The sequence below is a fragment of the Oreochromis niloticus genome, linkage group LG17, assembly GCF_001858045.2.
Source record: "Oreochromis niloticus isolate F11D_XX linkage group LG17, O_niloticus_UMD_NMBU, whole genome shotgun sequence".
In the NCBI taxonomy this organism is placed as follows: domain Eukaryota; kingdom Metazoa; phylum Chordata; class Actinopteri; order Cichliformes; family Cichlidae; genus Oreochromis; species Oreochromis niloticus.
Window position 1 is genome coordinate 2,103,307 of NC_031981.2, and position 27,910 is coordinate 2,131,216.

Consider the following 27,910-nt stretch of genomic DNA (forward strand, 5'->3'; position numbering starts at 1 on the left):
AGTATTTCATATGAATCCCTTCATTCTTCGACACAGTCTTTGCTTATTCTTACTTATTCTTATAGATAATAGCCTGGCTCTTAATTTTACATAAGCTGAAGTTCACATTATTGATTTTCTACGGCAAAACATTCAACAAACTCACTTTTTTAAAATGTTTGCCCCATTGATAATGTAGTGTTTTCAAAATTAAAGCCTTTTATTTAAAAAAATATATACTAATATTTTTAGGACTTGCAAAGTTTAGATTGCTGATTACATTCAAGAACTGGAAGACTGGGTTAGACTTTATAGGGAAACATCTGAAACAGCTGGGATGAGAAGCAGCTCATGAACCAAAGCATTCCATTTTATCTTTAAAACATGGTGGGGTAACCGTGGCATGTATGGCTGACAGTGTTACCTGGTCACTGATGTTTACTGATGATGCGACTGCTGATAGAAGTAATAGGATGAATTATAAAGTGCACAGGGCTGTGCGTTCTGCTCAGAATCACCAAAATGCTGCAAAAATGATCAGACAGCGTGTCCCTGTACAAACAGATGACCTGAAGCGCACTGCAGAAGTGACTCAAGAGCTTCTCATATAAGACACGGGATATTATTCAGTGGCCAAGTCAGTCACCTGATTTCAACCCAACAGAGCCGCTTTTCAGTTATTAAATACAAAACTCAAGGCAGAGAGTCTCATAAACAAGGTCTGGCAGAGCATCTCAAGGGAGCAAACGGCATTTGGCGATTTAGTGTTCAGGCCGTCACTCACAGCAAAGGATTTTCATTCCAGTATTAAAAATAAGCCGTACATTTAAGATTGTTAGTCTGTCCGGTTATTTTTGAGACTCTGCAGATGAGGGGCCAAGTTAATGCAAAATCTGTGGGTTAAACTTCAGTCACATTTTGATTGTTTGATTTAGTGTCCGCTGTGCTGGTGTCCAGAGCCAGAACTGCAGAAATAAAATGAGCCTTTGTCCAACGGATTTTGATCAGACGTTTTAGAAGCAGCTGCTGTAGAATTGAAGAGAAATTTCATCAAAACATGGATGAAAATGATAAGACGTGGAAATACTCTATTGAATTTAGCTAATATTGCTTACACCTGTTACTTTGCTGTAAAATGGCACGAATGTGTCGGCGGCGAGAAAAATAGTAGGACATCATAAAGCGTTTTAAAGATGACGCTTTTATTTCACCTGATTTATTGTAACTAACTTCAGTGAACTGATATGGATTGCTTTTCACATAGATATCTTTGTAGCTATGATCCGGTTAAAGATGAAGTGAAACAGGAAGCCACGCAACTACTCGGCTCCATTATTTATTATTATAAAATGCAAACCAGATGTCAATACAGAGCTGATTGTTTTTACAGGGAAAATACCAAAAGTAAAAGTAAATGGACTGAAACCACGACACAAATATATCTAAAGATGCACAAATAGACTTCAGCAGGCCCTGTAGCTTATAATAAACATGCTCATATGGTTCATGTTAGAGAAATCCTTTCTTCTAAACAACTCTGCGCACGCACACGGTGCACAAATAACATCAACTGGATGCTGTCGTGTTGAACATTTAAATGTTGGGACTTGAAATTCCATTATCTGCAGCTCACGCAAGGTTCATTTACCCCGCCTGCACGCACCGTTGAAATGCTTTAACAGGACAGCAGGGGGAGACAAATACCTGCGCGGTGTTCCCGTGGATCACGCCATGTTTCCTGGACACCGCACAGAAAACACTCCTGTTGCATCATGCAGTTTCCTCCAGAGCTGTGACGCTTTTTCTGCGCCGAACAAGAAGTTATGCAACAGTGTGAGAATGTGTGTGTTTTGGCCTCCGCTGATAAACCCATGCAGTGACTGCGTGAAGTCCTGCCAGTCCACATGTAATGGGGGCGATTTAAAGCATTACCACGACTGCACGGGTGCTAGTTGAAACCCCCCTTTGATAATATATTTTTTAATATATTAAAAAAGGGGTCTCAAACTCGCGGCCCACGTCACTCCTATTTGTGGCCCGTATATTGACGTGAAGAAATCTAATGCACAAAGTACTTTTACTGTTAGGGAGGATTTATTTGTTGTTGAGTGAAATGTTAAAATAAGTTCTTTAAAAAGCCAAAAATGATTCAATATGAAGCCAACATGAGCAGAGAGCACAAACATGCAGAGGGATTGGCTGTGTTAGTTCAGTGAGAGAGTCAAAAACTAATGTGTACACTTATGTCTGCATTTTGATTTTATTAAATACGAACAAAATAAAAGCAGAAGTGATGCCACGTGTGGCCAGAAAGACAGGACCGATGTGTTTATTTGGTAGTTCAATGAAAGGCTTCAATTAGTTTGCAGTTTTGTCTTGTTATACAATATTTGACATTTAAAAAAACAAACAAAACACTACATTTCAGGAAATATTTGTGGGGGTTTTCTTGTTTGTTTGTTTTTTGTACTACCTGAACACTAAAGCGGCCCTCCAATCAGATGACAGTGTCTGCAGGGGCCCGCAGATCATTTAAGTTTGGTTTAAATCAAACATAAATATCAATAATAGATAGATAGTCGTGATCATCTTAAATTGAAAATAACTGAGCATTAGTGCACTGGCCTGACATAAACAATAATACTAATAATGGATTGAATTCATATAGCGCTTTTCGAGACCCTCAAAGTGCTTTACAGTTCCACTATTCATTCACTCTCACATTCACACACTGGTGGAGGCAGCTACAGTTGTAGCCACAGCTGCACTGGGGCAGACTGACAGAAGCGAGGCTGCCATATCGCGCCATCGGCCCCTCTGGCCAACACCAGTAGGCGGTAGGTGAAGTGTCTTGTCCAAGGACACAACGACCAAGACAGACAGAGCTGGGGATCGAACTGGCAACCTTCCAGTTACAAGATGAGACTTCCCAACCCCCTGAACCACGGTCGCCCCGTGACCGTGAAACAAGAGCTCTAAAGATATGACTGTGAATCAGGGAGGACATTTTTCACCTTTTAAGATCAGTTTTGACAAAACGATCACTCAAGTAATCACATTAGCTCTCGTTATTACCAAGCACACAGCAGACTGGAGAGCCTTTCATCACACAGAACATTTCTGGTGCAGTATCATCATTTTTGTCCTCTCTCCACGCACATTTGACCAAACAGAGCTGATAACATCTCTTGAGATATTTCCATCTGCACAGCTGACTAATCACAGGATGCCAGATCCTGCTGAAATCATACACCAACACTTTTCGTTAATTCAGCAGAAGGGATTTTGTGAGGATCATCAGGTGGCAGAGAGAGGCTGCAGCTCTTGCAGCAGGTTGCATCAGTCTGCGTCTGGCTGAGAAGAGCGCCTCCCCTCACCGCTGCTGCAAGCGTGACTAACGTGTCATGAAACCACAGTCATATTTCCATGTGTGAGAAATATTTACCAACAGCCAAGGGCATATGTGACACGGCTCACGTTATCAGGGAGCATTACTGATACTGGGATTTACAGCAGAGATTCAGCTGAAACGGCGTCAGCCTTGGCCTGAAGATAAGCCTTCTAGTTAATGTGAAACTAGTGAGAATGCAGGGAAAGTACAGGTCTTTCACTTTCCTGGCTTCAAGCAACAACAACAAAAAAAAAGAAAAAAAAAAGAGACAGGCCAGACGAGAATGTCGTTCAAAGCATTTTATTGCAATTTTTTTTTTTTTTTTTTTTTTTTAGAAAAACAATACAAAATTCCAAAGTAACGGTCATAAACGTTGCCTTGGGTGAACTGCAATCATTCACATGGTACAGTAAAGTGCTTATTTTAAATCAAAATACCTTGTACTACAGGATGTATTCGTTTGAAGCCACTTCCCATGAACACAATGGTGTCGGAGGCGATTCAGACAGTGTTAAAAATCAGGTGTCAACCCAAAGCCTGGACTGTATCTGACTGGCACACTGTGCTCATGAGAAGGAACCATTTAAATGGTCTGATCTGCCTTAAATGCTTTCACCTGCAGGCTACATTCAGATTGTGGGGAGACTGATGGTACTATCCATTCGAATGACTGAATTTTAACAGTTGACGTCAGCGACAACATACCAAAAAAAAAAAAAAAAAAAAAAGGCTGAAGGAAATCACTTTGTCCTCTTTCTCCCAATAAAAGGCAGTTGAAAGAAAACAAAAGCTACTGCCATTCGACATAGTAGAAATGGTCATGACCCAGAAAACCCTTACTGTACTGGTCGGGATATTACAGAGTATGGCCACAGTGTGCGTTTTGAGTGCCCATTCAAAGACAGGGACAAACTCAGTTGTGTGAAGACCCCCCCCAGAAAAAGGCAGAATACTGATCTGTATATTTTCAACCCCCTCCCCTCCCACCCCACCCCACAAAGATTGCCTTGATCATTAGCTTAATGCTTTCAGATTACCAATAAGCAAAGTAGTTTCCAAAATGAAGAAACAGCTGCATACACATATTCAAGTAAGTCTTATTATAAGACATAAACCCTCATAACTATGCATCTGTAGAAAGGTATTCTTAGAACTATTACAGTGTCCTATTATCAGAATAACGGGTCATCTGACACCATTTCCAGAGTACCGTCGCTGCAGTGCTGCCAACAGGACACGGACAATCAGAAGTTCCCCACTTATCACTGCTAGGTCGTGGATCATATGTTTCAATGTCATGACTTGAACCCTCTTTGGTGAAATGGCTACAGTGCTGAGAGACGTCATCGCCAGTCCATTACCTGTCAGTTTCAGAATGAGCTTTAACTTAATCTAATTAACAACAAAGAAAGATTATTGCCAACACAGAGTGGGAAAAAAATGAACATGTACCAGCCACTCATGGATAACTGCTCCAAATTCACCAGCAACTTCATACTAGTTTTTTCTTTCTGTGTCTGAAATGTACCAGCCACTTTCATGTTTTACCACATTGGTGCTGGTGCCAATTCCCCACCCTGCTCACATATAAAAAAAAAAAAAAAATATATATATATATATATAAAACTTAAAAACTTGCCTTCACTGGGCACGAACGCTCCAGCTCAACTTAAACTTTCTCCATTTTTACCTCATACACCACATACTCAACTTTAAAAACTCAAAAACAAAACAAACATTAAAAAACAACAAAGGAAAACATCGGGTGTTTCACCTGAACTGAACAGCACCTGCATGGGGGAAAAACAAAAAACAAAAACAAAAAAAAAAAAAAAGCTTATTAACAGCCATACAAAACAAAAAACAAACAACAAAAATCAAAATCAGTGTGGCACATTGACATGGAGTTTTCAAACTTTCAAAAAGTAAACTTTATACAGCTAAATGTCTGAAGTTTTTTTTGTCTTTTTGTGGAATGTTTTTCCTTTTTGTGTTTATTTTATTTTTTCCCCTCTGCCTCCAACTTTCAAAGAAAATTTGTGACGTCATTCTGGGAGGGGCGGCGTGTCGTTAGAGACAACGTTGACACCTTGAAGGATGAGGAGGACGAAGATGATGGTCCAAATAAATCTGATCAACAAATGACAGTCTGATCACATCGGGCAAAATGTGCTTTTCAACCCCTTCACAGGAGTTTAAACTTTTACTGCCAAAATATTTAAAGTTAAATCCATAAATTGATCTGTAGAAAAAAAAATTATGTATAAAAAAAAAAAAAAATACAAATTGTAGCAAGGGGACGTCAAATTCTTTACAATGAAAGTAACACTGACCCAGTTCACTTGCGTAGCCATTTTAAGTACTGTATAATTAGCCTGTACAAATAAGCCAGATATACAAGCCACGAGCTTTGGCCCCTCCCCCCTCCCAGGCGGCCATCAAGCATGACCAAGTCAAATTAATTCACTAGTTTTAGATTAAATTTGGAAGAAAAGGAAAAACCGCATCAACTGATGCAGCGGCAAGTCGTAGCTGGTCAGGTACAAACAGCCGTTGGCCTCTGAGCACTAAGTGCACGGCCACCGAGCTGCATAAGTGCGCATCTCAGACATTTACACAAGAGTCGACTGTAAAGAGTTCATCTTACACGGAGGGGAACAAAAAAAAAAAAAAAGAAAAAAAAGAAGACTTTGAAGAGTCTCCAGCCAACGGTCCGCGCCTCAGGCACGGACAGCATTGGCTTACAGCCCTTCCAACCCTTATTACACTGAATCCTTTCAAGACAGGAACAGCCTTCATCTCGGCATATTGCATAAGCTTGTACGTATGTGCAGATGGGCCATTCATGCATATACATACAGGCAAAAAACATTCCAGATAACTTAATTCACAGTGGATCCAGTTGTAACGTGGGAGCAGCACAACAGGTTGTCCTTTGGTGTCTGAGCTTAGTTTCGAAGATCTATGTTCGCATTTCTTCTGAACTGAGTTGTATGAGGAAAATAAACAAACAAACAAAAAACCAACATAACTTAGAAAATACTTTGCTGTCCAACAAGTCATTAACTGGCCCTCCTCCCCAACCTGGAAGTGCACATAGTTGTGTTTGCTATATGCAGGCCCTGTGCTGATGTGCTTCAGAAGTGCTGGAGAAGGGCAGAAGGCATTTAGAGGAAGGGCTGCAGGCAGCATCTCCCTTTACAGCTGGCGAGAGAACCTGAATAGCAGAGGGACCGAGGCCAGAGAGGGGCCAGAACTGAGGAGGAAGAGTCTCAGGGCAGTCGTGGAACAGGACTTGAATCGTAACGGAAGGTCAGGAAAGTTCAGGCACAGTCTCCCACGATGACGAGGGGGGCCAAGAGCTGACAAAGCTCCGTGGCGGAGACGGGCCCAGCCTTCGGCTGGCTGCTTCGCTGCCTGCGCTTGGCCAGCTTGGAGTTGGAAGGAGGAGAGAGGCGCATAGATGAGCCAGAAGCGGTAACAAAAAATTGGACTTCCTGCTGCTGCTGCTCTTCCATGCCATCCTGTTCAGCCAGCTGCCGGTTCACAGCCATGGCCTTATCTGCAAAAACTGTAAGATCCCTGGCACTGCTGGTTCTGATGGGGAAAAGGGGAAAAGAGATTAAACTGTGATCAAAGCAGGTATAAAGTTAGAAATGTTTATTGTCAGAGTGTCTTGTCGCTCTTGAATTCTCACCTCTGATGTAAGATGGATGTTGGCAAAGTGTCAGATGCTCCCTGAAAAATCAAAGACATGTTATTGTTTTTTTGTTTGGTTTGAACAACTTTACTTCGATTTGCCTAAAATGCAAAAAAGTGGCATAGTGGTGGATTCAGACTCACCCCCAGCACCCAGGGGTGCTGCAGCACCTGACTGGCACTCAGACGGCTTTTGGCATCCCGAACCAGAAGTTTGGATATCAGGTCTTTGGCACTTGAGGAGATGTGAGCCCAGTCTTTTTCCGGAAACTCGTATTTTCCTTCCTGGATGCTCTCAAATAAAGTGTTCTGTAAACAGATACGAAACATTTGCAAATGTTACTTTGCTCTGAGCTCACAAAGATAACGTAAGACAAACAACATACATCACACTCTTACCTGGCAGGTGTGGCAGGGTTCACCCAATTCCCAGCCACAGTCGCCACCACAGCGGCCTACAAACGGAGGATATCCACTTAGCATGATGTACAGAATGACTCCAAGACTCCACAGGTCACAGCGCTTGTCGTAAATTGTAGCTTCTTCACTGAAGGCCTCAACTACCTCAGGTGCCATGTACTCTGCTGAGCCGCACTAAAAGAAGAACAAGAAAACCAGTGCGTTAGCCCCAAGGGGGGAAAGCACAACAAAGTGCAGCATGAAAGAGTTAAAGTAGAGGAAAAAAGAGAAGCTTCGCTTGGCTGCTGCCACATTCTTTCACTCAGCTGACACCTCGTGGCTCCGAGTGTGAAAGCTAAGGCCCCACTCTTAGCTTGTGGGGTGGGGGCAGGCTATGTGATAGTCGCATGATTATCTGCAGTAATGGGTTCATTTAAAATCTACAATACTGCTCATCTTAGTCCGTTGAACATTTCTTAGTTGGAACGTGTTATGAGGCAGGTTTGTGTGGGTAGACAGCGAGTGGTGACTCACTGCTTTGATCACGCAGCTGTACACAGCCCAGGCAGACTTTGTTGAGGGCAAGGACAGACTCAGCTCTACCAGCATGTTGTTATGTAGCTAGGAGAGAAATTAGGCCAAACCCCGAGCATGGAAAAGAGGATTGGCTGTCCTGCATAACCAGAGACTGGGCTGAGCCCTGGTCAGTTACATAACTTGAGAACACAAACAGCAAGTACTGTTTTAATAGTTTCAGGTGGGGGGAGGGAAAAAGCAGGTCGTTGGTTCAGCAGGACAAAGATCATGTTCATCGCTGAGAAGCTTTAGCCTTTTTGTCATGAAGTCCCCCCCACATATCCTTCATTCCATCTGTGGAGGCACATGTTTACATTGAGCAGGCCTCCATTGTGTCCCAGTAACATAAACCAGCTGTCTGCAAACTCCACCTCCAGTTTTATGTAATGAAGTTTGCTGCACAGGAATCTCATTTCAGACAAAGACGCTTCTGTCAAAGAAAATCCCAACCCCCATGTTTCCGCCATCATCGTGTCTGGGGCAACTGCTTACACAGACAATCCTCCAGGATTTTTTTTTGCCAACCAAGGTACTTTGAAACTGAAGACTAATGCAATAGCTGTCTTATCATAAACAGCTATCAAGGCTAATCTTGTTTAAAAGCTGCTTTACCACCCCTGAATCACAAACAACTCAGGACATAGATAGCCAGTCTATGACTACCTGTAGCTGATAAGGGCTAAAAGAGGGCAGTCGAATAACAGTAATCAAGGCTCTTTGGCACAGACTTAAATCTAAACTTGCATTTGTTCTTCCTGTGCTGTTGCACACCTTGCGAACTTGCAGTCACATCCTCTTCAAACCTTCCAGTAAGCTGCAGAGAGCTGTTAATCAGCTGCTGTTACCACAGGATTTGTCAGTATTGCAACCTGGGGCTTTCCTATGACCATGTGACTAGTCACACCATACCCACAGCACTGATGACACACCTCTGGTGTTTGTAAATGAAAGGATTACTAGGAGAGGCTTACAGGAAGAAGACTTGTTCTGTCCTCAAGAAACTGCACCTACGTTTATGACAGGTACAAACAAGCAGTTTCCTCAATAAAACAGTCTAAGCTGTTTGTGTGCAGTTTGAAACTGCTACACATAAGCCTCGACATTCGAACAGCCAGAATTAAATCTCGCTGAGCACACAGGCAGGCAATCGCTCATGCAGAATTCCTAGTAAACTAAAATTAGCCTTTTTCCTAGAAGGGTCTATCTCGGCTCCTCCGAGTCCTTATTTTCCCAGTTTACACCATATAACACCACTACATTTACAGTAAACCTGCAAATCATAAAATGTATTTTGAGAACCAGGGAACTGTGCTGCAAATGCAAAAGTGCATATTGTGCAACAGCAGAAAAGTGGTTACAGGGGGCCCAGTGAGAGTGCCAGTCGTGAGATGAAAATCATAACATTGTTCCTGTGATCACGCAAGGAAAACAAGCCAGAGCGCATGAGCGGGCAGAGTTTGCACCTCCCAGTTATCCTCCCCCTCCCACTGGTCTATCCAATCACATCTCAGTTGCCATGTGTGGGGGGAGAGAGTAAAATTTCTAGAACAAGCCTTATGCACAGCTATTGTGTGAAGAACATAAAGAAAGCGCAGACCAGCACAGAGTGGTTGGGGCCACTGGGCGGAGACTGAGCTGAAAGAAGAGGGTGTATGTTTTTTTTCCTCCTCTCATACCACACAGAGAGAAAGGAGAAATAAGCAAGAGCTGGTGTTTTTGTTTCACTGCGACTCCTTCATATCACAGGACACAGCCTTGTAAAAGTTATCACGTACCCTCCAGTATTACATCCCAGGGCTATCACACCACGTCCTGTCCTCCAGAGGCTTTTCTCCCATTGAACAAACACTTTAATATATTACTGGATCAACTTAACCCTAGGGAGATTCTGATTTAAGACTAAAGCACATGACAGCTCTTGGCCTCAAACCATATCCCCTTCAACAAGTCCAGGGATGGGCCCGCCATCCATTATTTCTGTGCAAGGAAGATGAAGTTACCAATGCAGAAAGCCCCCACCCACCAAACCACATTCCTGAGGGCTGAACTGCTATCCTTCACCTGCTCTGGTCCATCTATTCAGCACACTAGATAACCAGCAGACAGAGCAAGTGTTGACACAAGTAGAAAGCGTGCCAGTTCAACTTTACCACTCCTCTCTGAGGTTGAGGGTTTCCTGCTGCTCTGGACACTGTTCAGAGGTATCGCTTTGTGTTGTGACGACAGCCACAAAGTTAAACAATCATAACCCCCAGACTCAAACTCATAACCCTTCAGTGTTTGCTACTGATTAGACATCAATGGACATCAACATCAACATCAAATAGACATCAAATGTTAACACACTGAAGTATCCAGCATGATAAGAGGAACATAAAATTTGGGACATCCAGGAAGCTATCCATGCCATTTCACAGAAACTGCCCAGCAGTAAACTAGTGTAAATATCGGTTAACCCCACTGAGGACTGGCCAATGATCAGCCAGTTAAGACTTGATAAACACATTTACAGCCCCTTTTATCCACAGCAAGAAAACAAATCACTGTGTAAATGATTAATCTGCTCCTGGATCAGCGATTTAAAAAACATTATTTAGATGAGTAACTTACGGGAGTGAGGAGCTCAGGGGTGGAGATGGGTGAGCTGTCACTGTTCAGCTTGATCCCACTGCCTAAGTCAAAGTCACAGATCTTGACCGGGCATATCTGAGAAAAAGAGCAGATTTTAACAAAAGGCCAGCAGCAGCTTTATCAACATATCAGCTGACCTCTGAAACATGTTTAGGCATAAGTAACTCTGCAGCAAACTCACCTTGTGTGCACTCTCACAGAGAATGTTTTCAGGTTTCAGGTCTCTATGTGCCATTCCTAAAAACAAAAAAAATGCCTGTTATATCTATATTTAATTTGAAACTGTGAGCAGTAATACGGCTTGCCATTTTGTACAAATGGTCTTACCCTTGTTATGAAGGAAATCTAGAGCACTGGCAATGTCCTGCACCACGAGACAGGCCTCCTGCTCACTGAAGTGCTGTCTCTTGTGAATGTGTTCCAAGATTGACCCTAGGAGGGAAATGAGAGTCCATTAGCTCCATTTAAAAGCTAAAGGCTTTCAAACACACTCAAAAGCAGCAGAATTTCTTTGTAAACTGGCAGCTGTAATTTACTAACCTCCTCTGAGCTTCTCAAACACCAGGTAGAATTTGTCTTCCTCTTCAAAAAACTCCACCAGCTCCAGGATGTTTCTGTAGAAAACAAAAAGGCACCGAGTCATTTGAGGTCTGCAGTCTGATGATGACTAAAGGGCTTTATGACTGCCTCCATACGACTGTCAAGTGGCTTTAGTTTTGTCATAACAGCAGAAGGTTACCTATGGCCCTGGCACTGGTAGAGCATCTCAACCTCACGGAAGACACGACTGCGGCTGTGACCCGGCCTTTTCTCGATTATCTGCAACAGAAAAGCACCAAAGCTGAGCCCACTTTACCCAGAAATAGCCCACTTTCAGCAGAACTTTGTGTTTTTATACAGAAAAGGATAGACGACAATTCTTAAAGTGCTTAGTATACATATTTGTGGGCATGGCAGCCACTCTCTCACTGCACCACAAACCCCACTTCTGGCTGTGTTTAATGGAAAGCAGACGGTATAGAGCTCACTATACAGTCCATATGCAGTGCCCTATAATAAGCTTCCTTCCAAACCTTTTCCTGCTTGCCAACCTTTATCCTACCCTGTGACACACTTGCAGAGATAGTTTAACCTACTTTCAGCACTGCCTGCCATACCAGAGACAGAGCTGAATGAGAATAACAGCCCCCAGTCTCTATGTTTAACCTTTATGCACGACCCATATGTAAATGTTAAGGAGCCATAAGCCTTCCCTTCAAAATATCCCATGACCTAATCCAAAATGTTTACAATTATCAAAACTGCTCTAAAAATAACTGAGCTGCTGGGAACTACAGCACAGAGGGCCACCAGCTGCACAATGCCCTGCCAAGAGAGACAGAAAGATAGACTGCTGACACCAAAGCAAAAAGCCTGAATTTTCCAGCTCTGGTCTGTTATTGTGTGCTTGGGAGGCTGTGCATGCTTCTCTTCCTGGTAGCTGGATTACAGCTGCTATTGAAGCCCACTGGGGCCAGAGCTGCAGTATGTGTCTAGGATTAATACACAGACAAGAGGCCTATGAGCAGTCCAAAGCCAGTGTACTGTTCCAGTCTGAGTCAGCAGGACAACAATCAGCTCACCCTCTCCTGCCACAGCAGAACTCCCACCCTGGTAGATGTTTAGATACAGAAACTATAAGGTTGAAAAATGCATTGCAATCTCAAATGGGAGGACACCATTTTTAAAGTGGTAGATTTAAGGTCGCTTATCCAAATCGCAGCTCGTGAAACATCAGCCTGCTGAAAAACGAGACCTCGCTGCAGGTTCTAACATCAACCCAGGCTTGTGAAATAATAGCTTTAAACAGGATTTGTTTGGGAGCCTTCAGACACGCGCTGCTCGGCCCTCTGTGCGTCTATGGGTGCCTGAAGCTTTTGTTGCGTTTGCAACAGAGCCCGCACATGCAGTTCAGCCCCCTACTCCCCCTGTGTCTAGAGAGGGGGAGGGGAGAGACGGGACATCTGGCAGGAGTAGTCTGAGTCCCACTCGACTCCCAGCAGACTGTCCTACCTCCTCCCCCAGGACTGCATAGTCCCGAGGGATCCATACCAAATCACTCTGGGATAAACTAACTGATCAGTCACATGAGGATCTGTGTACAGCACCTCTGAAATATTAATTAGGGAAAATAAGATATGGACACTTGCACTAAAGAAGCAGCCTTTAACTCAGACTTGTTCCATACATGAACAAAATCTGGGGAATAACTGTTATTAATGTTTTTGGATTTGGATTTTTGCACACTTCAGCAAAAAATAAATAAATAAATACATAAAAATTTCACAATGTTTTGCTCCTAAAACAAGGAAATAACTTTGTAATAAAAAAGGAAGTCCCCGAGAGTTGAACATGTGCATACAAGTCCTCACGCCATTCAAAAAGGAAATCGAAAAAGTAACTGTACAGAGTGAGAACAAAGCAGTGTAAACACACCAGGTCACAACCCTCACCCATCACCCCTCCTTCCTTTCTGTGGGTTTTGTTTTGGCACAGCTAGCAGCACACAATGTTCTCTCTGCTAACTGTAAAGAAAAGGGGAGGGTATATCATTTCCAGCTCTCTGATTGGCTGACGAGCTAAAAAAAACAGCAAGGGGGGCGTGTCTACTAGCAGCAGCTAGTCTTTTACTCAAAAAGTGTATCATGAGCACAACAGAGGGAAGTCTGCAGAAAACCACTACAGAGAGCTGAACTGAGAGAAAAGATAAAGAGGCATCCTGTCCCAGACCAAAACTTTCCTCAAAATTTCTCAAGAAAAAGTCGTGAAAAAAAAAGAAAGCACAATAGAAACACTGATGCAATAGCCCAGTTTACTTATAATAAATTCCTCCCATGGCTCAGAGCCTCTCTTCACACAAAGGAATTTCATTACGTAATACAACCCTCTAACTGTAACTGTAAAGCAGCCAAACAGAGTCCTAGAACTCTAGCATCTCCTATAGGAATGTTTCATTGACAACAATGCTTTGAAATACACTGTATCCACTGAATGTGTGGCAGTGTCTTACCTTTACAGCATACTCTTTATTGGTGATGAGGTTAATGCATGTTTGCACTCTGGCATAAGCGCCCTCTCCCAAGACCTCTTCCTGCAGTCTGTAGACATCTGTGGCAAAAACAGCAAGTTAGAAAAACACAATTACATGAAGGAGAACAGCTTATACAGCTGTTTTTATAACAACTAGGAATGAAAGCTTTTACCCTCGAATCTTCCAGAGAAACTGTCAGTTGCCCGGCAACGCTTTTTCTTCTTGTTTCTCTTCTTGGCATCGGGGATGTCAATAGGCTGACTGGAAGGCATGTCTGTCAAAACAGCAGTACCTACATTACCATCAGCTATTGACAGAGGAATGCAAACAAATCCCAAATACTGAAAGAGAAACTAGGGGAAGTTATCAGTTATGTGAATTATACTGAACTTGGACATTGTTACTGTATTAGTGTGTGTTACTGTTTTAAAAACAGCCAAGTCATTAAACTCACCATGTCTGGGGGAGGAATCAAAATTAAATGATGAATCGATAAGATGGGATCCATTTTTAGTGAAGTCCTCCGATTCAAAGGGATTTTGCCCCTATGGAGTAATAAACATGTTTGTTATGGTGTGCAATCTCAGTGAACCATTCAAGATGAGAGCATCTATTGTCAGTCATAACACTTCCTGTGCCTATAAAGCCAAACTAGACTGAGAGGCTGACACATTTTGACTAACTGGTCATATCTGTTACACCAACACAAGATCGTCCCAAGGCCATAAGGATCTTCCTTGGTAATCTTTCAGCTATTAGCTGTGGCATACTCGAACCATACATTCATCAGCTGCATGTGCCCGTGTCAGCAGGAAGTATACCATGTTTGTCAGCCAGAAGATGCTTTTATCTATAGCTAGGTGAAGTCCCTTCTCATAAATGTTGCCAAACGTGCTCTGATTACAATCTTCCCAAAAGGAGTGACAGGAGCTCGAGCTATCCCTGGATAGAGTTCCAGCTCACCTTGAAGGAGCGGTGGAATCCAGTGACTTCGGCGATCTTATTTTGCACCATTTTTGCTTCGATTTGGTGTGTGGGGGGGGGTTCCGATCAGGATATGCGGCGGCAGTGGTTTTTGAATCAATTTGCACTTCTCCGAAACAAACAAAATCGTTTCAGAGAGAGACGCAAGTGATCACACTGCGCTAGCTGGTCAGCTTGGTGCGGCGCTTTAAACGGGAGCCCTGTGGACGACACAATTTGAGACCCCAGCGTTACAATCCAGTGTAAAAAACACACAACACCTAAAGTCTTCGTGTTTTCCAGATTGTAGACGATTATCTAAACGCTTAGGCAAACAGCAGGCTGGCTCATCTCTGTCGCGCGACAGAGCAACAGCTAGCCATCAACGTCACTCCCATTTAGCTCGCCCTTAGGTTAGTTACAGACAGTTAAACACGAGGACAGATCATTAAAATCATAGCAGTTTGGCTAATAAGTAAATATATCTAGAGGCCATGATTTAAACGGTGAAACAGCTACAGGAAGGCTACCAACACACAAAAAGCACATCTCCAGTCAAAATGTAACCCACAAGTGCAAACCAGTTGACAGTTACATCAGAATTAACTTTAACGTCAGACAACAAAGATTAGCCAGTGAGCGTCAATACTGCAAATAGCCGTTTAGCTTTTAAATAGCAAAACACAGCCACAGCAGCTCCTTTTTCCTCCTTACTTACCCCGTTGTTAATTTTTATAGCTCCAGTGTTAGCGTCGTTGCTTGACCCACAGCTTCGAAAGCCGCAGAGGACGTCAAGGGGGAAATACGACTGATAGTTTGTGCGTGGAAGGTGGTTGAAAAGGACGAGTGTGGGTGTTTTTATAACCTCCCTTGACTCCGCCCTCCCGAGGAATGCGTCAGCAGCCCGGACTGATCACGTGTATTCGAGAAAAGCCTATTGTGGGAGGGTACCATTTCGTTGTGTTGAAGTGTTCTTTACAGCTTCTTAAAGGAAAGAACACTAAAAGCTACTTAAATATGACACGCAATAAGCCCAACTTAATAAGGTCTGTCATTTAGATGATTTATTACATTTTCAATCGAAATCTAGACCATATTTTAGGATAGAGATTTAAGAAAAAAAGAGCACCTTACACGAATTGGTATGGAAACAGTCAGGTCTGTTTTGTTTAGGAGGGGGTAGGGCCCCGAGGCGGGACTTATGGAAGAACAAAACGAAAAAAAATACACGCACGTAGTCACAGTCAGCACGTCCCACCGCTGTTTTGATGAAAGAGGATGTCGATGGAGGCCGGGAGAGATAGTGCAACGTGCAGCAAACCAGATCTGCGAGTTTACACCGTCCTGATCACCTCATCTGTTTATGTTGCTGCCGCTGTACGTCAAAGACACACTTTAATTATTAACTCGACTTAAAAACAGACCCAGCCTTGTGTTTTTTGTGAATACATAAATAAGCAGTGCAAGTTACTAGCACTGCCCCATGTTTGTTTGCGTCAAAAACTCTCTAGTCTACAATTATAATGACTTCACTCTCACACCAAGGGATGAATGACCACGGACAGGGTTTCATCGAAAACCTCGGTCTTAGTCACAGCTCCCTCACAGAGACTGGGCCGGTGCCATGCCCTCAGCATTTCACTGTGGCGCACTCGTGCACATGGTCTCATGCAATGTTGCACGATACAACCAGAACGGGACCACAGTGTACTTAACTATGAGCTGTACTATGCACTGGATACAGCCAGCCTTATTTTTGTTGTTGTTGTTGTTGCTGGCTACACTGCACTATGGTTTAACTAGAACAATGTATAGTTTTTTAAAGACAAATATCTGTTGAGGAGTGTACTAAAGTATTCCTAAAATCTCAATACACATTACTTTATTTACCTGCATACAACAAGAAATCATGTCAAATATTAGATTTTTTGATCAGTCCAAACCGTATAGTTTTTACTTTTTGGGATATGTGGTATCTTTTAGAATAGCTAAGCCATCAACATTTCTTCATGACCTGTGTGGGTATGCATGCCAGAAACCGAACATTTCCAGCTGAACCTTTGTGACCTTTGTGAGAGTACATGCACGTTTTGCAGCCTGATGAGGAAGCTGTTTCGACAGGGGTGGGGACAATGTGTCGTGGTTGTGATAATGAAAGAAATCCAAGGATCCTGATGAAGCAGAAAATATGTGTGATCTCTCAGCCCATCTGCTAAATGTGAGATGCCACAGCAGTGTTGCCTTCGATGTGATATGCTCATATGGAGGCAGGTATTTAGACAGGCTCAGTCAAATGGTTTCTGATAATCAGAGAAACTTATTTCCAGGTATTCTCACAATACAGTATGTAATAACTGCACACCAGCTTACTAAGAGATGCTATATATTATGCTAGAAGTGCTCAGGTCTTGTTGCACTATAAGCACATGGTCCAACAAACCTTTCCCCTGCTCCTTTTTCCTACTGCATATAATCCCTGGTTTGGAGTTCCACTTGAGTATTCATGTACTGGGTGTCTTAAAACCATGTAAGGGTTGTTCCAGGAGTCGGCTGCCTTGTAACTGGATGCTTTGTGCCTCTCCTTCTACCTCCTTTCACCTTTTACCCCCAAAACACAAGCCCAATAGTAGCAAACCTTACGTAACACGTTGGCCGATGATCCCCTGTCGGGAGCACATGGTGCAGTCGCAGGGTTTAGTGGGAAAACAAGATCGCACTTCCAAGTTCATGGGGTGCACGGGGTGGGTCTGTGTCACTACAGCTCAAAAGAGAGAGCAACGGGCCGCGATACGTGCCTTCAGGTGACAGCAGCTCTTTCTGACGTAAAAGTAGCTCAATCTGGAGATTACCCTGGGTTGTTTAATTTAAGATAAGATAAGATAAGATGGCCTTTATTAGTCCCACAGGTGGGAAATTTGTTTTGTTACAGCAAAAGTGCAAAGTTATGTAGCAGAAATTAGAAAACACTGGAATGCAATAAAATACAATAAAATAAAATAAAATACTATATACAATAGAATAAAATAGAATAGAATAATATATACAATAGAATAAAATAGAAATACAAATACTATATACAACTGAGTAGGAAAATACAAAAACAACTTCGTCAGAAGAAGAATTGCACGTATAGCAGTCTTATTGCACATGTGTGGGTTTGTGTGTTTGATCAGCTGCAAAAGTCTTTATTGTAGAGTCTGACAGCAGTGGGGAGGAAAGACCTGCGAAATCTCTCCGTCCCACACCGTGGGTGCCGCAGTCTCCCACTGAAGGAGCTGCTCAGTGCTGTCACAGTCTCATGCATGGGGTGGGAGATGTTGTCCAACAGGGATGACAGCTTAGCCGCCATTCTCCTGTCACTCACCACCTCCACTGGGTCCAGAGGGCATCCTAGAACAGAGCTGGCTCTTCGGATCAGCCTGTTCAGTCTCTTCCTGTCCCCAGCAGAGATGCTGCCCCCCCAGCAGACCACACCATAAAAGATGGCTGAGGCCACCATTTGATACGTGATTTAACAGAGGTGTGTCTCTGTTGTTTTGCACTGCAGTAGCCTTGTAATGTGTGGAAATAAAGCTGTGGATCAATCACAGTGTTTTGTTGTTGTTCCGGAAATGTGCATTATTGCCCCATCATAACACGTTCTCATGACGTTCTCACGTTCTTAATGACACCTTTATGGAGCTACTCAACAACAGTAAGGATGGAAAGCAAGCGCTCAAATATCCTCCAAACAGCAAAAGGAAACTACAAAGTGGTGAAGGTCCTGGATCAAATCCAGTCTGATGCCTTTCTGTGCGGAATTTGAACACTTTTACGGTGCCTGCATGAGTTCTCTCTGGGTACTCTGGCTTCCTCCCACAGTCCAGAAACCAGTAAGGTTAACTGGTTATTATCAATTGACCATAGGAGTGTGAGTTTCTATGTGTGTGGTGACAGATTGGTGACCAATCCAGAGCGTGCCCTGCCTTTTGCCTGTGACAGCTGGGATAGGCTTCCCCCACCAACTGCGACCCTGAATTGGATAAGTGGAAGAAAAGGAATGGATGGATGGATGGATGGATGGATGGATGGATGGATGGATGGAGACAGGTGTGGTGAGAGACCCTCGGGTACAGAGCAGCAGGATTTGTTGCAGAAACATTTCTGTGCTGTTTGTGCACCATATTTGTCCACATACATGAAAAGGCAGTCGTACCTGCAAGTGTTTTCACATAATGCACGTCTGGCATGTATCAATTCAACCCCCAAAGGCCAACAAGATTAGGGAGCTAAACACAGTCAGCAGTCTTGTACTAATTTGAACATTTTTCGCATGCTTCTTCTAAGCAGGGAGGTCACAGCAGCCCGGAGGGCTCCCTTTTCCAAGCAACTTTCACTGAACAAACTTCTTAGAAGGAAACAGCCACAAGTTGGGAAATATGTAATCTCTGGCAGAAATGGATGTGCATGGGGCATTGCAGAAAGAGAAAGACGGCGCACTAGGCCAATCAAATTGTTCCAGTACCCAGAAATCCCTCTCCGATTTGGCAAAAAATGTTGCAACACTGACTGTTTTGCTCCAGCCTCGTTCCATTTGTCCCTCGGGGAACCCTTTTGTGTTCTTTTTTTGCTTGCACTTTGTGCTTGTTACATAACCATGTGTAACAAAGGGTATTGATATGAATCCGGTTTTTAAGGTTTTGGTAAATGGGTAAATGGCCTGTATTTATATAGCGCCTTTATGGTCCCTAAGGACCCCAAAGCGCTTTACATACCCAGTCATTCACCCATTCACGCACACATTCACACACTGGTGATGGCAAGCTACGTTGTAGCCACAGCCACCCTGGGGCGCACTGACAGAGGCGAGGCTGCCGGACACTGGCGCCACCGGGCCCTCTGACCACCACCAGTAGGCAACGGGTGAAGTGTCTTGCCCAAGGACACAACGACCGAGACTGTCCGAGTCGGGGCTCGAACCGGTAACCTTCCGATTACAAGGCGAACTCCAAACTCTTGAGCCAAAAACGATCACCGATCGTTTTGATTCAGACAGGGAGAGGCTGAAATGTTAGATTTTTACCTTTCAGCCTGGGCACTACAGCTTGTGCCACTTCTAGCTTTTAAATAACCTGCTGTATGACTAAGTAGTTGTTGTTGTTTTTATCTGTTCTCTGCCCTCACCTTACAGCCCTTTCACTTAACTCAAATGTTCTAGCAATACTTTTTAGAAACATTTGTGTAAGGAGTAGGTCTAAGACATGTTGGAACAGGCATGGCTTCCGCTTTTTAATGACTATAAATCTACTGTCATTATGCAAGCATTAGGGAGAATTACAGTGTACAGATGTGCATTTGCATGTCCACAGCAGAAAGGGAAATGGGTCTTTGCTGTGGACAGGGAGAAACACCCAACTCGCCAGAGACATGGAAACTCCGGTTTTTGAACAGTTCCAGCAATAATGATCCACAAGGGTTTGGATTTTCAGGAAGAACTGCGTTTTGGTTGTTGAGTTTAGTGGCAGAGTGAAACACAGAGGGCCCAGAAGGACATCTACAGAGTGCTTCCTGACTAGTCCTTACCAGTCTTATTTCCAAGCCTCAAGCTCAAGTAACCAGAAGCTGAATCTGCCCAAATTTCGGCCTCATTTAAATACGTCATTATCTTACTGGAACTTTTTACGAGGCCTCTCCACCTCCAATGTCCTAAAATTATCGTCACTTTTCATCTGTACAAGCTGCACAACCGCATGATGCAACTGAGTCATGTGCCGCAAAACCGTTAAGGGTGTGTCCTCAGTCCGGCACTACTGACTCACATTACATCCCAGCCCTTTTTTGATTGTATGTAAATAACCACACTGTACCACGAAAACAACAGATGGGCAACTGCTGAGCACAGAGTTGGACAGGCTTCTGTCTGATTGGCTGGAGCTTGTTCTTGGCCTGTAGCCAGCGCTTCCCTTCACATTGCCGATCGCAGAGCCCCTCGAGTCTGTCTGGTACATTCCAAAGGAGAAAAACACGCCAGTGAGGGCGGGAGAGAGAAGGAAGGAGGGAGGGGAGGAGCGCAAGGCGGGTACATCTCATCTCACACGTAACAGGCGTAATGCGTGCTGAGAGAGTGCAGCCCAGTGTTCAGAGGAACTGACTCCACTGTGAGAGGAGGGACACTCCTGTAAGAGGATCAGGTTGCAGGAGGCAATGAGGTCATTCCAGTGGGTGAATTAACCGTGGCACATTGTTACATCATGTTTGTTTCTTATCAAAATTCATATTTATCGTATAGGTCAAAATGTGTTTGTCCAGCTTGATGGAAGGAGGTGACAATGGGTTCATTTTAGCCCTGAATATGAAGATGAATGTGCAGTTTTTGTGCATTAAAATTGAAAAAAAAATTTCATACAGGAGTGCAGCTAGTGATTGTTTCCTTTATAGATTCACCTTCTTCATTCTGATTTGTAAAAATTCAGAAAATACTGAGGCATGTCAAATCCCCAAAGCCAGCTTTGTCCAAAGGAGAATTTTTAAAGCTACATTAAAACCGCTGGAAGAAACTGAAACCATCCTTCAACTGTGCGAAGCTGAAACCGTGGAATATTTTCACATGAACAACAGCTGAAGGGGTGGCTGTGGCTGAGCAGGTTATTTACCAATGGGGAGGTCGGCAGTTAAAAGAAGTCATAAAAAGCACCTAAAGGCATAAAACACAGCGCTGAATGGGTGAACAGGGCTGTAGCCTTAAATGCTCTGAGTGCTCAGTAAGATAAAAGGGCGATAAAATAAATGAGTGGACCATTTAAATGTTTATCAGAATAATTTTTTACTAATTATTTTAGCTGTATATTTATAAATGTTTTGTGGCTTAATTTATCAGAAAGTAATAATTTACAAGCTTCACATATTTCCTTTCCAAAATTCCTAATGGTAAAGGAACTAGTAACCACAGACTAGCACATATATGAATCAGCTCGTACTTTCTAAAAGAGGAAAGTCTTTAGTTATTAATCATATGAATCAATAGAAACCATAGACTGTCCTTACTATTTATGTGCATGGATATATGTAAATAGTAACTAGATGTAGTGAAGTACAATGTTTCTTTCTGACTATGGAATTAGACCGTGTCCTTTAAAGACATTGTATTAAAAAATAGTTACTATGTTGCCTAAATTGTCCAACTTTTTTTTTTTTTTGCTTGATGCAATGTTGAGGTCTCTTGATTAAATAGACATTTTCAGTCTTTGAATGACTTACTCTTCAAGCACCAAAAAAGGAAAAAAAAGTTGAAGATGTCATTCTAAATTTGTGGCCCTGACTTTTTTGTTTGTTTGTTTTTTTTAAATAAGATGTTTCCAGAAAGCCTCGTGGATGAAATCATTCTGTTTTTCCGGTGTGTAACTGCAGTGTGGTGAGGTTTTGGGAGATGAAACACTTGACTGACAGAAGCCCTGAGCTTTGCAGAGCTTTTGTTTACATTTATTACAGACAGTGCGAACAGGAAGTGCTATTATTTTGAAATTCAAGGAATTAACCTGTTTGGTGTTTTGCCTGTAAACTGCGGTTAGAGAGTGGGTGCAACAGTGAACTGTAATTTTCCACTTTTTGACATAACGCAGTGATGAAAGCTGTGTGTGTGTGTGTGTGTAACAGTGTTAGATATTATGAGCTTTGCAAAGACTGATGTTACACCCATATACTACATAGCTGTACCTAAAGGGGCCATTCTGAACGATGGCTTACATGATTTGCCTTGAATAAGATGAATGAGTAACGGTTTATTATGAGTAACTGCCCCCCTGCAGCGGTAATGAGACTGTGTGACTATTTATATAACCCCGCCCATAAGCGCTGATAACTTCCACCAACTCCAACCACTGATGTTGTTGTTCGGGACTATTGTTGGCTCAGTCACATTAAGCAGCGTTCATCCAAAAACAAACCCTCTCTGTGTTCGTCACAGTACAGTCTGGCCTGTTTCTTACATAACCAGCTTAGCCAAATCATTCACCCGAATCAGGTCTCCTCTTTCCCCCCCTTCTTGACTCAAAGTGGGACATTGAGCAGATTTCATAAGAGTACAGCAGTAACTACAGGATAGAAAGCTCAGGGACAGGGGGAGGTTTTGGGAGTCTGACGCCTCCTGGTGGACATTAGTGAATATAGCCTGTTGATCATGTTTTTCCACTTGTGTTTGTCATGTGAGGTTCAAGTCTCGTGTGACCTTCAGCTGCCAAGAGTATCTGCAATAAACACCTGCAGGTTTGACATCTGAGAACGTGGCCCGATGGCTTTCAGCCCAGCGTGTAAGATAACAGCCTTGATGTCTGAGTCACCATTACAGTATCTAGTCTGCACATATGAGTTTTAACCAATAAAAATGAATGACTTTAAATGGATTCAGTTCAGTAAAATACTCTGTTTATTTCCTCCGTTTCCCTCAGTTTAATCTTAAGGTTTTTATGACTTAAAAAAAAAATAAATGCTGCAGCCCATTACCATCGGCATCAGAAAGAGCTGAGAATCACTTTAATGTAAGAACATACTGAGATTTACAGATGAAAAGTAAGAAATCGTACTAATTTTAGATCATTTGGAACAGAAAAAAAAAGAGGAAGCATCCTGGAATGATTGAGATTCAAAAGAAGAAACATGAACACAAACATAGACCTCTTAATACTGTGCTCTGATAAAATGTCTGAAAACTTTTCAGAAGGAGCAGAACGCCCTGGCGCAACAGGCTTCCTGGTTAAACCTACAGTATGCAGCTAAAATAGATTACAGTACTTAAATATAAAAATAGACTCTGGATTTGATTGCTCGTTTTCCGTTCTCCAATGCAGTCTTCAAGATGGACGGATGCATCCATTCGCCGTGTCCTCAGGTCCCTCAGTGGCACATCCGAGAGGTCATCTCTTTCTGTGGCAGACACAAACAAACAGCACACAGCTGAGCGAACCTTTCCAAAGCCAATTCATCACTGATCACATGACAACACACTGCTGTAGGCAACATACAGGTGGGAAACAAAGAGTAAGCAGTCCAAGCCTTTTGGTCAAAACACACACACACACACACACACACACACACACACACACACACACACACACCTCTGACAGAGTGAGCACTCGTCTTTGACAGTTAACAGTATAATAAATTTGGGTTTCAGAATAATGGAAAGACAAAAAAATCAGTTTTAAAACAAACACAAACTGCAAAGACTCATTTTTTGAGAGTCCTGCATTTCTCTGGTGTGCTCATACTTGGGTCTTAACTATTGTAGTTTTCCACTCATCGCATTAGGCTGCAGCAATCTGCAGCTTGTACACAGGACATTTTGTTGCAGCCTAAAAACCAGTGACCTAAATCCCTGGGCCACTGAGGCATCACATGACTGCAGTTTTCATTAGCTACACTAAACAAAGGATACAGTTTACCCACAGCGTCATTTTTAAACTCACATCTTCTCATCTATAGCTATCAATTTATGCATCACCCAATAAGCAACATCATGCTGAAATACAGAGAAGCCACACAAGTTTTTGGGGAAGTTTAGAAACAATCTTGCGCTTACACGATTTGACCAATAGGGGTGCCAATTCTAATTTCCTAAATCAAACGATGTGCTAGAATGATCTGATAATGCAGTAATCGGGCTCTTTGTTGTACTTCTCAAAAGATAATTTAAAGGAAATGTGACAGTCTGTATACCTGGGTTGCCAAACATAAGGCCCGGGGCCAGAAATGGCCAGTCAAATGCTCCAATATGGCCCACTAGTCCTATACATTTATTTCTGACAATTTAAGCCCTAAAAGTCATGCTTACAGATTTCTTTCATTCCGTTTCACTTATTACAATAGAAAAACTGTATCAAGTGGAAAAACTGATTTGTGCCGTTAAGCTTACAGAAGGGAGTTTCGCTGGTCCGGCCCACGATGCAAAATGAGCCTGAAATCTCTGATGTACATTGCTCTAAAATGCAGCTTTGTGTCACAGTCCATTCAAATGCAGCATCTCGGTGTTTTAACATGGGCTGATTATTACACAAGCACACACACTGCTCGATGTCATCTACCGTCTACTCACCAGGGGCTCCAGCTCTTTGTGGTCCGTGAGGTTGAACTCAGTGACAAAGTAATAGAAATGCTTGTAGCAGGTGTTGACGTGAGCCTCTGCCCCCATCTGGCTCACGCGGTCAAAGTGGTGGATGTAGACGTGGACAAACACCCGGAACAGACGCGACAAAATCTTCTTAGCCACCTGCATGAACGTCTTAGGGAAGGGAGTACCTGGGAGTCAAGCAGATGGGAGACAGAGCGAGAAGGCTGCGGTCAGTCTGCGGTGACCTTTTATTTGCTCCGGAGTAAACAGACACGTTTGAAATTACTGATGCATTTAATTAAAAGTGAGGCTGGTTTTTCTACATTAACCTTTCCCCATCTTCTCGCCCTCAGGCCTGGACACCAGCCACCAAACGGATGCAGACGCGGCCAGTGTCACAATCGGACACGATCGGAAAATCGACACGACTCTGTGTGCCGAATAATCTCCCAACCCGTGCTTAATTCAGCACATCGTTTTGCTTTGACTAATTAAATAATGTTTTAGAATGTGTTCCAGAGGGCGGCCGCGTCAGAGGTCGTTTCTATTCATAGCCTTACTGTCCATCCTGTGACCCATTTCTAAATCCACTGGCTGGCATGTTTCTGCAGTCAGTCAGTCAGCTGCTGAGCCACAGCACAGGGCACACAAACACACTCTGAGATAATAGAAAACCACAAATTCCACTGCAGCAGATTAACTGTGATGTTAGCAATGCTCAGCGCTGAAGGTAAGCTGACATATGTGGCCTTGCAGACGCTGAAAAACAGGCTTCACATTTCAGATGTGAATCGTACGCGTCTCATTTCAATTTTCCTCTGTACTTATTACGCGTTAATCATTTAAGTGGCTTTTCTCTGCGTTCTGAATGATTCATGCCGAAAGGATTATTAAAATGAAATAGAGGTTACTCATTATAGCCATTCAGTTCATAAAAGTAAAGACATATTAAAGCATCAGCTCCCCATCTTTCTGCTATGTGACCCTTCCTGTGGTGCAAACACCCGTGCAGGGAGCCACTGGGTTAAAACACCAACAGGAGAAAAATTTTAAAAAATCTGCTTTCTTTTCCTGCCTCATCTGCTTACTAACGGAAAACCAGAGGAAATCTGAACAAAAGTCATAAGATCACCAAATAAAACTTTGGAACTAGACTGGAATGGCTTTGTAACCATATCGAAGCGTGGCCACAGTCTGTCTGTGAATGGGCTGGTTGCTTGACAGAGTTGAACCAACCGCTGAGACGCCGTACGGGACGTTTTCTTCAATTGTGAAACTCGTGGCTTATTTCAACACTTACCAACGTTGGTGGGGAAGATGTTCTCGTTGTTGATCTGTACCTCGATCCAGTCCATGAGCAGGCTCATGTATTTGGGAGCTGACAGGGCGGTCGGCTTCTTGTACTTGTGCTCGTCTTGCCAGCGGTATTCGTACTTGGGCCCACCCGACATGACCGGGCAGGTTTGATCGGTGCACGAGTCACTGATGGTGCCGTAGATGAGGTTGATGCGGTTGAAGAAGTCGACCACGTGGACGGCCACCCAATCGTTGAGGTCCTCACCGTGGGGCAGCTGCACAGCCAGCTTCAGGTCCAGGCCGGCGTTCAGGGACGCCTGGGCCTTCTTGTGCAGCTCGAAGCGCTGCGTCCCGGGCTCAAACTTGCGCTTGGGCCGGAATGTCCTATCTTTGTTGAAGACTTGTTTCAGGGCCATGGACATGGTCGCATGTGGTGGCGGCAGACGATCTGTTCGAACGCTTCGGGTGAATGATTTACCGTTGAAATGGAAGCTGTCAAAAGGTTGTGTGAACAGCCAGTGTGGGTTTTTTGGTTACGGATTGTCGTGGTTTTTATCTGGACTGAGTCTCTGACTTTGCGGTCCTGTGTACAATAAAAGGAGAAAAAGAAAAGGGCAGAATTTGGTTAATATATGCACATTTACATAGAAATGTCTACTTCCTGTCAAACCTGATTGCATGTGTATGTAACAATTAAAATCTAGGGTTGCAAACAGCAAGTTTGTTAGTTAAATTAGTGTCTAAAATGCCAAACAACAGTGAGATTTGGATTTTTCCCAGTCATGAATCATATGTTAGATACATGCTAGGCTGATATAAAACTGTTAAACCGGAAAAGAAATGGAGGTCGTGCGAGAAATTTTAAGCAAGAGAGCACCACAACTAAATAATTTGGCTGTAATCAGAATATCAGAATAAAATGCCCAGTTGCCCGACATAATTGATCTGAGACCAGACTGCAGCACTGGGAGGCTGGCTGAAACAGAGGCTGTCTGCAAACGACAAGCCTCGGCAGAAAGAGATTAACCTTAAAAGATGAAACATGGTGTCTGGGTGAGTCATTTCCTATTTCATACACCAATTCCGCCGTGAAATCAAGAATATGCCGAATGACAATAAAACCAAGTCAAACCGCGTGTTGCCAACGTAACACGACATTGCCGTGTTTATTTACGCCTCCATCTATATATCAGATCCTCATTGCTCATTGTATGGAGGGCTTTGTGTCGCTTTTAAGCACATTTTTAGGATAAAAGCCAGAGATTAAACATCGGGGCACATGACGGCGGCGCGAAGTTTATTCGTGACGTGACGCTAGCTAACTCGGCCGGACTTGTTGCTCCATAAAACAGCAAATATAAACCCGCTATAAACACACGACAAACCCGGATCACACACACGCTATCGTAAACGAGGGGAAAAGCCGCCTAAGGGCAGCTGTTAACTCGGGCGGCTCTTCACAGGGTGACGAAATGATACAGTTGAAAGCCACTTTCCCGAACTTACTTGTTTCCGCCTTCCTGTTTCCTTCGACCTTTTGTCGAGAAGTATCTGGTCGCTGATCGATAGCTTTATGTCGATACCACAGACGGGCTACATTATGGACACACGGTGCGATACATGTCGTAGAATTAGAAATAACGGCACGAACATGTCACTTTGATAAAGAAACTAATGTCTGACTCCTCCCTGTGAAACGAAAAGTACACCAGCGCCAAGCTAGCGGCTTTAGCGGTGACTTCCGGATTCAGGATTTTCAAAGTAATGGAACTGATTTTTCCACTATATGTGGAGACTTTCATGTTAGTTTTGGTCATTTCATTGC

General features: G+C 43.2%; 2 protein-coding genes and 1 long non-coding RNA gene across 3 annotated transcripts; 1 reads left to right on the plus strand and 2 right to left on the minus strand.

Moving 5' to 3' along the window:
• Window positions 1-3,808: 3,808 nt before the first annotated feature.
• On the minus strand, window positions 3,809-15,580 carry mknk2b (MAPK interacting serine/threonine kinase 2b). The gene is made up of 14 exons (XM_003445058.5): window positions 15,427-15,580; window positions 14,709-14,929; window positions 14,200-14,290; window positions 13,918-14,019; window positions 13,725-13,822; window positions 11,415-11,494; window positions 11,216-11,289; window positions 11,003-11,107; window positions 10,857-10,912; window positions 10,655-10,750; window positions 7,469-7,663; window positions 7,214-7,378; window positions 7,068-7,108; window positions 3,809-6,967 (listed from the first exon to the last, which is right to left on the minus strand). The coding sequence occupies exons 2-14, from the start codon at window positions 14,757-14,759 to the stop codon at window positions 6,694-6,696; spliced, it is 1,428 nt and encodes a 475-aa protein (XP_003445106.1). The 5' UTR covers window positions 14,760-14,929; window positions 15,427-15,580; the 3' UTR covers window positions 3,809-6,693.
• A 7,506-nt stretch (window positions 15,581-23,086) lies between these two features.
• mob3a (MOB kinase activator 3A) lies at window positions 23,087-27,823 on the minus strand. Its single transcript, XM_003445057.5, has 4 exons — window positions 27,592-27,823; window positions 26,090-26,668; window positions 24,775-24,977; window positions 23,087-23,606 (listed from the first exon to the last, which is right to left on the minus strand). The coding sequence occupies exons 2-4, from the start codon at window positions 26,505-26,507 to the stop codon at window positions 23,577-23,579; spliced, it is 651 nt and encodes a 216-aa protein (XP_003445105.1). The 5' UTR covers window positions 26,508-26,668; window positions 27,592-27,823; the 3' UTR covers window positions 23,087-23,576.
• Window positions 23,583-25,485, plus strand: LOC112842649 (uncharacterized). Its single transcript, XR_003214535.1, has 2 exons — window positions 23,583-23,706; window positions 25,143-25,485. It is a non-coding gene; the product is annotated as an uncharacterized LOC112842649 (long non-coding RNA).
• Window positions 27,824-27,910: the final 87 nt, after the last annotated feature.

What these genes read in the sequence shown, in the direction of transcription:
- mknk2b (XM_003445058.5), bottom strand. Translation starts at nt 14,759, where the DNA reads ATGGTGCAAAATAAGATCGCCGAAGTCACTGGATTCCACCGCTCCTTC. An exon ending in TACCAGTGCCAGGGCCATAG is followed by an intron (nt 11,290 to 11,414) that starts GTAACCTTCTGC and finishes TGTTTTCTACAG; the next exon opens with AAACATCCTGGAGCTGGTGG. An exon ending in ACATCCATCTTACATCAGAG is followed by an intron (nt 6,968 to 7,067) that starts GTGAGAATTCAA and finishes TTTCCCCATCAG; the next exon opens with AACCAGCAGTGCCAGGGATC.
- mob3a (XM_003445057.5), bottom strand. Translation starts at nt 26,507, where the DNA reads ATGTCCATGGCCCTGAAACAAGTCTTCAACAAAGATAGGACATTCCGG. An exon ending in CATCTTCCCCACCAACGTTG is followed by an intron (nt 24,978 to 26,089) that starts GTAAGTGTTGAA and finishes CTTGACTCCCAG; the next exon opens with GTACTCCCTTCCCTAAGACG. An exon ending in ACAAAGAGCTGGAGCCCCTG is followed by an intron (nt 23,607 to 24,774) that starts GTGAGTAGACGG and finishes TGTCTGCCACAG; the next exon opens with AAAGAGATGACCTCTCGGAT.